This window comes from Mchenga conophoros, linkage group LG2 (assembly GCF_057382185.1).
Source record: "Mchenga conophoros isolate Kocher_MC1m ecotype Shallow Benthic linkage group LG2, M_conophoros_male_GT1.1, whole genome shotgun sequence".
Lineage (NCBI taxonomy): Eukaryota > Metazoa > Chordata > Actinopteri > Cichliformes > Cichlidae > Mchenga > Mchenga conophoros.
Window position 1 is genome coordinate 6785088 of NC_140527.1, and position 12975 is coordinate 6798062.

The following is a 12975-nucleotide window of genomic DNA, read 5'->3' on the forward strand; positions in this document are numbered from 1 at the left end:
GCAGTAGGCAGTTGCCATGCATACAAATGAATAAATTACGCGAGACGACATAGATTAGAAGAACATAAACATTTGTGCCAGGAAACAAAACAAGATGTTTGCTCTTGTGCAGAGTTCAAATCTGAAAGGCTGTAACATACTAATAGGAATAGTCCACGTCTGTAAGGAAATCTTTCATCAGCAGCCAAATTCGCACGTCAGCACTTCACCTGTTCACTCAACAAAAATACATAAATCAACACATTTTCTGCAGGTATAAGATTTGACTCATCTGCTAAACTTCAATGGTATTACATGATTGGTTTTTTATTGTTTGATTTTTGTGTTTATATACATCAAGTAAGTAGCAATAACTATACAAAGTAAAGCACAAAAGTGTGGTTGTTTATATTGGACTCTGGTGACTACTCGTGTAAAATTAATATGAATAACAGAAAAGCACCGGAGAGATATTCATGATATACATTCATAGATATTCATAGTTGCTTTAAAATGCATTTATAATTAACCGGTGGGCCTGGGTTTGATTCAACTGAACTCCAAAGCTTTCCTCACAGAACAAGGCTATGGTGCCAAGTGAGAATACAGGTTCTAAACCTAGGATGTGCTCACTATAACTAGATCAATACTGACCTGTATTTTGTTTTGTGTGTTTGAGCACATGTAACGGAGTGTTCAACACAGCTGAAGGGGTGTTGATTGTGTCCGTCTGTCAGTCATCCATCTATCCATTTTCTTCTACTTATCTGGTGGGCCAGGTTGCATGGGCAATAACCTAAGCAGAGAAACCTAGACCTCCCTCTCCCCAGCCAACTCCCCGAGCTCACCTGTGGGAACACAGAGATGTTCCCGAACCAGTCGAGTGATATGTGTCCTGTGTCTACCCCAGGGCCTAATCCCTGTATGACATGACCAGAACTCCCGCAGGAGGTACCCAGGAGGCATCCTTGTCAGTTGCCCTAACCATCTCAGCTGGGTCCTTTCAAAATGGAGAAGCAACTCCACTCTACACTGACGCTCTCCCGAATGACTGAATCGAAGGAAGTGACAAGCCTCCAATCAGAGAAAGTTCATTTCTCCTGCTTGAATCCACAATCTTTCTTCAATCACTACCCAAAGCTCATGACCACAGGTAAGGGTAAGGATGTGGGTCGAGAATCTGTACAGGGCTAAAAAATGTAATAAATATTTGATGTTGTGACCATTTCGCCAGCCTATACGACAGTAAACATGAAACTACAAATTGTAACCCTAAACTTATTAGGAAACGCTAAGTGAGAATTACAGTCGGGGCAGAGCATAAACAAGTAAATTAATAAATAACAACACATAACCAATTTCAGGAAAATCCATTTATGTTTTTGTGCCAGAAGGGAGGGAAGGAAAAAATTGGCTAACATAACAGAATATTAGGTTTTTATATCACCAAATATTTGTATTAGTTTTAAAACTCCTTTATTAGTCATGCTGTAAATTTAATCTTAGAGGTTCTCATTCCCATTCTGACGAGCACTCTGTTCACCATGTGGGGCAACTTGAGTTAAGCAACTTTCCCAAGGACACTTTGGGATGTGTTAGGTGGCAAATCTCGAGAAACAAAAATACCCCAATGCAAAACATTATTCCCCTCTCTCTGACCAAGCTTTTTAATATCGGAATCATACATCTTAATATGAAAGAAAATCAATTGTTGGCTAAATAAAACAAGGTTCTCTGAACACCAGCAAGTTTATTTTACTGTGTCTTGTTTATACACTACACCAGCAAAAGTCATTCATCTTAATAGTGCTGCTACCAATGACATTTCTTACATGTAATGAGAATGGGAAGACAATCTTAAAAAGCTCAATCACATTTTTCATATGACTAAATCAGCCCATTTATTTTGTAAAATTGCATTTCACCAGCAGCCCAAGGTCTTCTTGTAGTATGCATAACAAGCTCACTTAGTGTGGTATGTGCTCGTTCTGGGACTCCAATTACCGAGCATCCTGGAATACGTTTGGCATTTGTCTCTTCCTTGCTGACATTCAGTTCGAGTTTATAAGGCGCTTCATTCATTCCATCTATGATTTTTTTGTTTTGCTTTGGCATCCACAGTAAATGCAGGAATGTAATTTTCATCCATCCATTTCACAAACTGCTCATCTTGTTCAGGGCTGGACAGGTCGCCAGTATATCACAGGGTAAAAAAATATAACAGTCTCAGACAAGAGAACACATTCAAGTATGTATGAACATGGAAAAAGTTGTGAAACTGAGGGGGAAAGCATTTTAAAATAGGATTCTTGCACCTTTATAATTCTTCTTAAAATCAAAAAATGAGAATTCATATTGAACAATGATGAGATTGTATAATACATTTTGGACATTTTATAAAATATCAGTTTATATCAGTAACGTAGTAGTTACTGATATAAACTATGAGAGAAAAGCTATTCATCAATGCAATAATATCTACAGCAATATTTGACAATTTCTTTATCGCACATGACAGTAAAGTCTTGTATTTTGGACTGTTGCTCAGACAAACCAAGGATTTTGAAGACACTTTTACCACTTTGATCTGTGCTTTAACTATTTGCACTATTTAGAGCTTCTACTGGTATACCTACACCAAACTGTTCGGTTTTTAAGATAAAAGCTACAACTGCAAAAAAAGTCAAATTCAACTTCTGGATCTGTATTTTTTGTATTCTTATGATTATATTCAACATATTTTCTATACATTACAATTTGTCAGATTTACTGTGCATTACCATGACTTTATGTATTAGAACAACATCAATCAGTACAACACATTAAAGAGTCACAATTAAAAAGCATGGGGTTTTTCCTGTTATAACCATGTTTGTGGATAATATTAGACTTTGTTGTTGTATTTCAGTGGATCTGTAGAAAACCCAGAGATAAACAGTGGCATCTTTAAAATACTCTACTCTAGCATATTTATTTTCTGTGAGGGTAAAGCTGAATAATAAACACACTTTTTCATCTGTTTTAGTATACAGGAAGAGTCGGTGTGGCTTCTGTTAATTAAAGTAAGAAATATCAAGTTATATTTGTGAAGGAAACATTAATTAGGTAAGTGCCCTGCTCCAGATGTCTGCCCTGTAACTACATCTTAAAACTAATAAATGTATGTGATTGCTGGTTACCTCAAAGTTGACCAAGTGACATGAAACCACAACAGCTTTATAAACTAAATTTGGTGGGGGGGACTTTTATTCTGATCTTGACTTGCTAGATGTCTATTCAATCCGTTAATTTTGACGTAGCTTCTAAAACTGGGCCTTTTAATGCTAAATCAACCTCAGTTTCACAATAACGAGAAGGCTCCAATGTACATGGTGATACTTGAATAATTTATGATTTTCCCTACAGTTTGCTTGCCTTCTCGTTATCGCGGCTGGAAATGAGTTTGCTGAAAACTGGCCAAAGTGAGAGCTCCCCTCTCGGCTTACAGAACATGGTGCATTAAAGTGAATCACAGCAGACAGCTGGGGCCGCCCTTTATGGTAATGCGCCCTCTACAATTACTGCTTCGACCTTCCCTGGCAAGGAAAAATGGGGAGATGTCCATTTAGCGCCCCTTTCAAACACTTAGTGGCAGGCATGTTGGGCAGCAGGACCACCTTTTGCCTGACATTGACTCTTGTTTAGAGGAGAAAGAGAAGACATTAGAAAGGTGACGGGTTGACAGATGAGATGTATCTGTCAACCAGCAAGAAGAGCATGGTGCATTAATGCATCACCACTGTCCAGATCCACAGAGGTAGTTGAAGCTGGTTGGAGATAATAGTGCCAAGTACTGCTGCAACTATCAGTTTTTTCCTACCATTTTATAGAAACCCAGTTCCAAAAAAGGTTGGGACACGGTGGAAAATGTACGTAAAAACAGAATGCAATATGTACAGGTTGCACCTCCATCCCATCAGAGATGCAGGTTTTTTAAGTTAGCACTGATAACAACCTGGATGGTTCCTCTCCTCGTTGGTCTTGAGAATGCAACATGCATGTTTTTCCAAAGAGAATTTCAAATTTCGATTTGTCTGACCAAGAGAAAAGTTTTGCAAATGAACAGAGCCACACATTAAACTCAAATGAACATTATCGACGCAATAACTGGTTAATATACTGTGTGTGTGTCCTGAGTACATTTTTAAAAAATTACATTTAAAGTTAAGGTTATCCAACTTTTTTTAGGTTGCTGGACCTTCACGGCACAAATTTTTTTGTTAAAGCTGAGAACGACTGCATTTGGTGTTAAAGATAAATGGCTTATTGAAAACTCTGCGCTGCATTTTTAACTTGTTCACACGGCTCCTTGTTATGGAAATATAATTCAATCACTTTCATGGACTGAGCATATCAAGAGTAACATATCTCATTGCACAAAAACACCCAGCTGAAAGTAAAGTATGAGAAAACCTCCCATTATAGACGCTGAAGGGTATAACCATTTAGTGCTCACTTAATCTGCTTTCAAGCATGCAATGCAGCACTGAACTTTTATAGATATTACTCAGCTGAGCTGTATGTAACATGTCTGATTCAAACAGTCATCTTAGCTACCCGTTGATCTGCATTCCCTTCCTTGTATTTACTACTCACCACACCACCGCTTCCCTAAACCCTTCCTGACTATATACATTTGTGGACTATCCTTTTTATGTGCTACATGTGTGAAAAGGTACCCTCAGACCTAATTCTCCTGGCATTGCAGGAGGTTAAATGAGTGAAAAATGTCTATAGTATAATGTGAAAAAACCCTCTATATACTGGTGAAAAAAAACTATTTTGAGCAGATACAAAACATGTTGGCGGAGGGTCTGCAAAATGTCTCCAAACAAAAACTTGAAAACATGTTTTCATGCAGCTGACGAAGTTTAGGTTGAGGTCTACTTTTTTTTTCAACATTTGTACAAGCTTAGTCACAATTCATAGTATTACAATTAGACACAGGCATTTCAAGCAAAAAAATACCAACCAGATTTCTTGCACACAGACCTGATAACTTCAGTTTTTGAAGGAATCCAAACAGAACTTTTTAATTGCTGTTGTCTTTGGATTTTCGTCTTTCCTGTTTGCGTTCAGAACGACGACTTTTATCAGTTTGGTGTCTGATGATAGTTTTGTTATTTAATGGCTGCTGGCTACTGTATATTTTAGTTTAGTAACATAAAATATTCATTTAGGGTTTAAATATATCTTGATAAGTGAAAAGTCAAGCTTTGTACAAGAATGTGACCATTGCATGAAATCTTTTTGGTGTAGGAGATAAAATTTTAGAAAGAGGAGATGAGAGAGTGTTATGCTCCCAGTAGGTTTCTTATTGTGGTGTTTTTGATCAAATGTGCTCTTTTTTTGTCTTTTAGTTAAAAAAAAAGGCTACATAAATATTTTATACTACAAAAAAGCAAAAGTGCTTCACTTAGGCTGTAGCTTCAACAACCCCTCCCCTTGTACACAACATGTTGACATACAGGAAGGAAGGAGGAAGAAGGAGGAATCAAAGGCAGAAACTCACCTTTTATTCTCAGGTTCTCTGGAACGCCATCCTGTTGGAAAAGCAAAAAAGAAAACAGAGATAAGATCTATGAGATCAAAACCTACAACATTAAGGTAAATGAGTGCAGTTACATATCCTTGTATTAGATGAATGACATTCTGCAGTCCATTCAGTATATTAACATTCTTCTGAAAAATGGTGTTTCACATCTCAATCATCACACAAAGCCTAAGGACTTCATTCTGAATGCAAGAACTCTGAATGTCTGAATGTTAAATAATATTGCATAAACAACCCAAACAACAGTGTACCTTTACACGGCAATTTGACTCACTTACACGGATAACAGACAAACCTTAAGCTCTGAGATTTTATTTACTTACATATTATTTAATACATATTATTGACTTCTTCTTGCTTTTAGTCATTAGATATGTTTCTTTAGCTTCTGATATCTATTTACATCTATTTAGATCATTGTATCCAAGTGTTTTAACTTTCTTTTTTGAACAAGTTAACCAAATTAGTAGTCCAGATGCTTCTTCAATTGACAAATAAATGTATAAATGTAGTGTAACAGAAAAAAATATGCAGTAAAAAAAAAAGAAAAAGAAAAAACATATTACAAATATACCAAAGAGCAAACAACTAGGACCTTCTGAGTAGCCGCGCTTTAACAGATTTGCATGCTTATTGAGCATAGTTGTAGAAAATGCTGCTATCAGGACTACTATTCTAAGTAACTGCTCTCCAGAAACCATGAATGCGAAAGAAAGAGGCATAAATATTTGATTTCTCTACAGTGAAATCTGCATAGCTCATCCTTCTCGTTCTTGTACAGAAAAATCAGATTCTCTTTCTAGCAGCTCGAGCTGGGTGGCGTTATGAGGAAGATGCATTATGCAACGGGTCTACAGTCAATAATGAACTGTGGTCCCTGAATGCATGAAGAAAACAGCAGTTTACCCATTTTCTCAGTTTGCACAGAAATCGACCTACTGTGCATTTTCTTCCTAATGCGCTATTGATTACCTGTCAATTAAAAAACAGGATATTATGCACTTAATGTGTTTTAAAGATATATGGGTAAGCATATCCAAGAGATGTGACTTTAAATATCAATTCTGACTGAAGGAGTAGCACAGCTTATCTTGCTTCCTGGGTACCATGTGTATACATTTGACATTGTCATATTTTTATTTAGACTATACTGGGTCTGTACATACTGAGCCCTGCTGTTAATGAAATCCCTACCCCACACAAAAGAACATCCATATGATTGATAATCTAATAAATATTGATATAGTGATTTATTGTAAACAATATCTAAAAGAGGTTAACTGATTTTTATTAAAAAATAATAAACACATAATACAAAAAAGTGTGAAAAACAATTACATTTTCTTAGTTCTTAATTATAATGACAAAATATTAATGTATAAATATCAATAGGAACACATAACACATGTAACTGTACCAGTAATTACCAAAAATTAGTAACTTAGTGTTTAGTGGTTACTATTAACTGCACAGTTTCTTTACCATGTTTATTACAAAGCACTAGCAGTGGGTCCAAGTTTGATTTTACCCTGGTATGTTTCCAGAATTTGCAATCCATGCATTCCTAATGACAATGGTCTTCAAGACATACCACAAATGTCAGCCTTCTCTTTGTGAAAGTTGAGGATGAATACATAACTCTGACAGTCCCCAATGTGGCTATGACATTATATGGAAAATCCATCACGTGGTTTCTTCGATGCGCAGGCACATCACCCAGCAATCACTAAAGCTCAAGTTAAACATTGTGATGTGGTAACAGCTTTCTCTGCTCATCATCTTTCTGGATGTTTCAGGAAACACTGCTGACCATCAGATACAAATCAGAGAAAACACCTGTGGCTCTCTGACATTCTTTGTATAACCCTCCCACCAAACAGACACACACATACACACACACTAGAGGAGCTGACATTTAGAATTGCACTACAGGTAGGGCAGATATCAAATAGGGCTTATTTGCATATAGCAGACAATGTTCACACTTCATTCGTTTGAAGAGAGTGATTTCTCCTGAGCCACTGGCAGGCCTGTCTCTTCTGCCCCGAGACTCCGGGGACAGTGAAGCACCCAGCTGTACAACTCGTGCTTCATCTGCTCCTGTCACAGCTAGCTGGCTGACCGCCTACATCTATCTCTCTTTCTCCCCTTTTTGTGTTTCTCACTGTCTCTCAACCATCCTCACTCCACCAGCAACACCTCCCCCTTGTCTTTTCTTTCTCCCGCTTCAGATCTCACAAACCTCACTTCTCCAGACCACCAACTTCCAAATACACTCCATCTGGAAACATATGACAACAAATTGCAACATACCAGTATGACAAGTGACCAGAATACGGTACGCAGTACTATTCCTTATGAGCAAGACTGGTTTATTTGTTTGACCAATAGAGAAGAGTGACAAAACAACAGAGCTGAATCCAATTTTTGCCAGGGCTGATGTAAGGTCATCCAACAACAATGTACACAGGTGAACAAAAACAGACATGTGCATATTCCAGTAGATTATTTTAAATTCCATGAATTGAGAGTCATTCTTTTTCCTTAATATGCTGTAATGTAATGCACAGATCCAGCACCTGTACCTTGCTAGAATTATGCACAGTATCTGTATCTGCAACAGCATGCCCAGACAAATAAATACTTAAATTTCTAACAAATGCTTCACACGGTCAAGAAGTTCAAGAAAACAAATGTGTAATTTTGCCTCTTTGCATCATAACACCGTTGCTGTCTTTTCATGGTTTATCCGTTTATAATTGTCTGTGGGTAGCTGTGTTCAAACTGTTTCTGACAAAGGATGGTGAGGCCAGTAGTTGTATTGCTAAGACTCATCATGTTGACAAGTAACAACTATTAATAAATAAACCAAAAGAACAGGGAAAATAACCATGTAGCAGAAAGACTTTGAAAACCACAGGTCAACACATTGTTATTGTTCTAGTAGACTGGCTCCGTACAGCATCTCTGCCTTTTCGGCCCCTGCGGAGACGATACAAAAGCTGGTTACCTCAGTTTCGGGCTGGCTGCCATTTGAAAGCAGACAGCTCATCAAGATGAGTGACAAGGGTTGGGGCTCAAACTGACCAGCTGAGGAGGAGAGGGAGGAGGAGGAAGACGAAGGGGGAAATAATACTGACAGAAGTCACGTTTAGGCCAAATGTTGCCTGTTGCAGCTTTAACTGACGCTACTGTACAACAAGCTGTTTCTTGTGAATTTTGCTGTTCAATCTTGTTGTTCCTCCCATTCCCCGTCTCTTTATCTCAATCTAATTTGCCCACCACCCCCACTCCCTCTCTCCCTCTCTCTCTCGCTCTGCTTATCCCCTGTTAATCTAGATTTGCCATGTGGCCAAGCCAGTGCAGGATGGATGGGGCTTTGCACACACAGTTGTCCTTGCTTCCATTTTGTTTGTCCTGACATAACAGCTTGATGTCAAAGCGACAAAAACTCACAGAAATTGCTGTAGTCCCTCATGCTGAGCAAGCCTGGCACTTCTACGTGATTTTCACAAATTGCACACTGAGCCCTCCATCATTCTTACAATTAAACTCTTCATGTAAGACCTTGGCTGAAAGATCTCAAAGTATCAGGAGATTAAGAGTAGCAACAACCACCACTTTAAATGGCGTATGCAATAAAACCCATAATAACTACAGGCAGGGATCCGTGTCCTATACCTGACCCCATGTAAAGGATTTCACAGTGAATTTCTGAAACAATGCCATGGGAATTACACATGGGAGTAGAACACATGACCAGCTGTTTATGACCACGTGGTGACTGAACTCTTTGTGAGGAAAGCTTATAAGGTTGTGTCCGATCACGTTACCCAAGCCAAATGCTGTCCTTCGAAGCACAGGAAAAGACATCGCATTAACCTTCCCAGCTTGAAGCAAAGCACAGTTCGCTATTTTCCATCCCTATATTTCACTGCTAGAGCTTTAGTTTTTTTTTTTTTAAATGAGGCACATTAGAGAATATGAAATTGTTATTTTATCTCATTGACTTTATCATCTACTTTTAAACTGTACTTTTATTTTGAGCCGACTATGTTTTTCAACTTGATATTACTTCTCCACAATAATTCACTTTGAAACAACTGTTAACACAGCTCGCTCAGCTTTATTGACAAGAGCATGACCCGAGTCTCTCTGCAGTCCAGACAAGAGCTGAGAAATTCTCTAAGCAACAAAAAGGCCAATGACATAATTTGAAAAAGGGCTTACTTTTGGCTTTTTTTTCCACCAAAGGGCTGTAAATTTCCACAGTCTCATTTGACAGGCAGATAGATGAGTGCAGTTTACCTCTGTCCTCTCGCAAGACGAATTGTAATGGTATGCAGATGCTGTAATGACATTCCTCTGAGATGTAATCACAGCGCCTGGCACATTAATTTCACTGGAGTGGAAAAGCACATATATCATTTTTGTGGCTTCTCGTCAGATTTCCGCTACATGTGGGTATACATTACCTTAATTATTAAAGTCACTGCAGTTCCAAACCACACTAGCGAAAAGAGACAAAGTCTAAACCAGTTAGTTTCAATAAGAGATAATGTACTGCTGAATACAATAAAGAAAAAAGCACCATGCAGCTTCAAAATGTACTGGTGGTTAGATTAAAAGTACTTAAAGAAAATATGTCTGCCTTATTCACATGGTGCTGCAAAACATTGGAAAGTACACTCTCTTCAGTACATGAGAGAGTAATGGGAAAGTAGAAATACTGGACTGTGTTGCAGTGGAGAGATTAAAGAGACACTACAAGTGAAAAGGGTCATATTCATTACAACTAGATATCACTGAAACACTTGCATTTTATTACTTACATTAACATTAACATTTCTTAATATTTAAAGGAAGTGTTTACCACTGATTTATTATCTGCTTAAGACATGTGTAACTCTTTTTTTTTTTAGCCAAAACTAGGAAAGAAACAAATTTCCAACAAGGCAAAGAAATTTGTTGTTTGCATATTGTTTTATCAGAATTAATGGAAGTGCTGAGGTAGAGCTAGATCACTATGTACATAGATTAATTCTTACTGCAGTGCTCTGGGTTGCTCTCCACCATGAGCCCTTTGCTGGCGTCATTCCTTCTTCCCTTTCCTTCCTGTCTCTCTCCTTTATTATCCAATGTTGTCAAAAAAAAAACAAAAACAGCCCAGTAGCACTGTTGGATTGAACTCCAGCAGATTAAATGCATCTTAACAGAGTGTATTTTTGTTTCCTCCACTCAAACTGAAAAATTATATTTTTAAAATGAAACAGCATCAAGCCATTCCCAAGGTAAGATGAGGTAACTCTGGATTATTCACAGGCCCGGATAGAAGTAAGCTCCACTTTTGGATTTTACATTCGCTGCAAAAAGAGGAATGGATTAGACAATATTTTTATTTTTTTCATTTTATTCCAAATGTAACTAGTGCATAAAATAAGCATCTTATCAAGCCCTCAAAAGTAAATCTTATAGATTTAGGCGCCTGGAAGCCACTCTGCCTACTTGTTGATATTTTTGTTCTTAACAATGAGTCTGGGAATTCAGTTCAAAAATCACCACCTATCCCTGAAATCCTTCCTTCCCAAGTGTAAATACAAGCTAAAGCAAATGACATTACATCTGCTTTCCTGGAAACTAGTTCTTCTTGCTCTGCCTCATCCTCGGATATGTAGGATATGGAAAGATACAAATCATATAACTCGCTAGAGAGGTACGTTTTTTGGGGGGATTTTTTTTAAAGTTGCCAGGTCGTGTTAGATGGAATCCATCCCTGTCCATGCAGAGGTGGATGATGGATCATTTGCTGCGCCTCCCTTTGGTATAAAGCACTGCAGTCTGGCAGAAGTGCTATCTCTGCAGTTTATTGGCACCATATTACAAGATGTTTGGGTATTGAAGTTTAAATCGCTTCACTTTCTTAAAATACTCAATTTTCAGATTAGATGTTGCTAGAAAGAATCACAAGTCCCAAATAGCTGATATGTGTAGTCTACATGTTTAGAAAGCATCGCTGTGAAAAAATGTTCTTCAAAGGTCAAAGTGATTTTGACCATTGTGTCGATTCAACAGCTTTGCATCGCTTCCAGCTCCCCACTCAACTATGATACAGCGCAATGACGTTCCTACCATCTGTTCACTCTGACTCCCGCTCTTTCTAACTACCTCTCACCCTACCCGCCCTTTAGTACCACTGTCTTTGCCATTCATTCCACACAGACGTGATTGTAACAGACCGACATAAACAAACATGAAATGTAGCCGGGAGACGAGAGATTTTCTTAAAGTAAAACAAAAAATACCCACAAAGGAAAACAACTTTTTTCTCCTATTGTTGTCACTGCTAATTCTTATCATGGACTGGACTGAAAGAAGTGTTTACTAGCAAACATAATTGCAAAAAGGGGGCTTAGGGGAAATGAGTACTGAAGGACCACAATCTGACTAATGCCTCTTGACAAAACAATTTGTTTTCCTCAACTCTCCATCTGCCAAAACAGTCAATTTCTTTCCTAGTCTGGTTCTAATTGATCCATGCCTGCTGTGTTTTGTAACTGGATCAGACGAGAAAAAATGAGCATGCTACTTATTTTAGAAACTTTTTTAAAAAATATCTTGTTCCTTAAGATGTAGCAAGAAATTAATAAAAGCGGCGGAATTTGCTTTTGGGGCCTGCCCTCTATTACTAAGTCAATAAGCGTTCAATTACATCTTTTACTTAAAACACTCAGCTAAAATGCCATGCCAGCATCTTCTTTCAAAGCTCGTCTTCATCTTTGCTCATCTGTTCCTCACATTAATCTGATGTTGTTTTTGAAATGACAGTCTTCTGGCTCAGAGGGAGGGATAATGATTCATCAAGTGGGCAGAAAAACAACAACCGCAGGAGAGTCATATGATGTAGGAAGACGGTGCCGGTGTAATGAGCTTCATACTTGGCCAAAGCACACAGACCTGTTACGGACAGCATGAAAAAACAGAAAGGCAATCAATACCTTGTGTCGAAATCTCACGACTGGTCGATAGGGCGGTGACCCAAATCCCTCCTTGCTGGGTCTCCCGTTGGTGCCAAGCGCAGCGAGCCCCAACAGCAAAATCGCAGCAGACCACCATCTGGTCGTCTTCATTGGTCTTTTCCTGTCAAAAACCAAACAAGAATGGTGAATGCGTACTCTCCTCCAACACTCTGCAGGTTCAATACTGGTTGGCCAAGACAATACATCAAGCCCACAATAATTAGTGAAGACAATGAGAACCGCAAAACTGTCGCTGATTTAAACTAAAGCTATCAATACGTGGCCCACACTCGGCAGGGAGATTAGATCTCCTTTCAAATCAATTACGGGGAAATAGACGTCATGAAAAAATCAAGATAAAGAAGACAAAGAGCCAATATATTAAGG

At 38.2% G+C, this 12975-nt stretch overlaps 1 protein-coding gene across 2 annotated transcripts in view; it reads right to left on the bottom strand.

Annotated features, from left to right (window-relative positions):
- The window catches only part of fstl5 (follistatin-like 5), a 203683-nt gene that overhangs the window by 146311 nt on the left and 44397 nt on the right, over positions 1-12975 (bottom strand). For both annotated transcript variants that reach the window (XM_085284620.1, XM_085284630.1), the window contains exons 2-3: positions 12568-12709; positions 5531-5561 (exon numbers count right to left, since the gene is read on the bottom strand). In XM_085284620.1, the coding sequence (XP_085140746.1) occupies positions 5531-5561; positions 12568-12709 (173 nt within the window). The remainder of the gene's footprint in view (positions 1-5530; positions 5562-12567; positions 12710-12975) is intronic.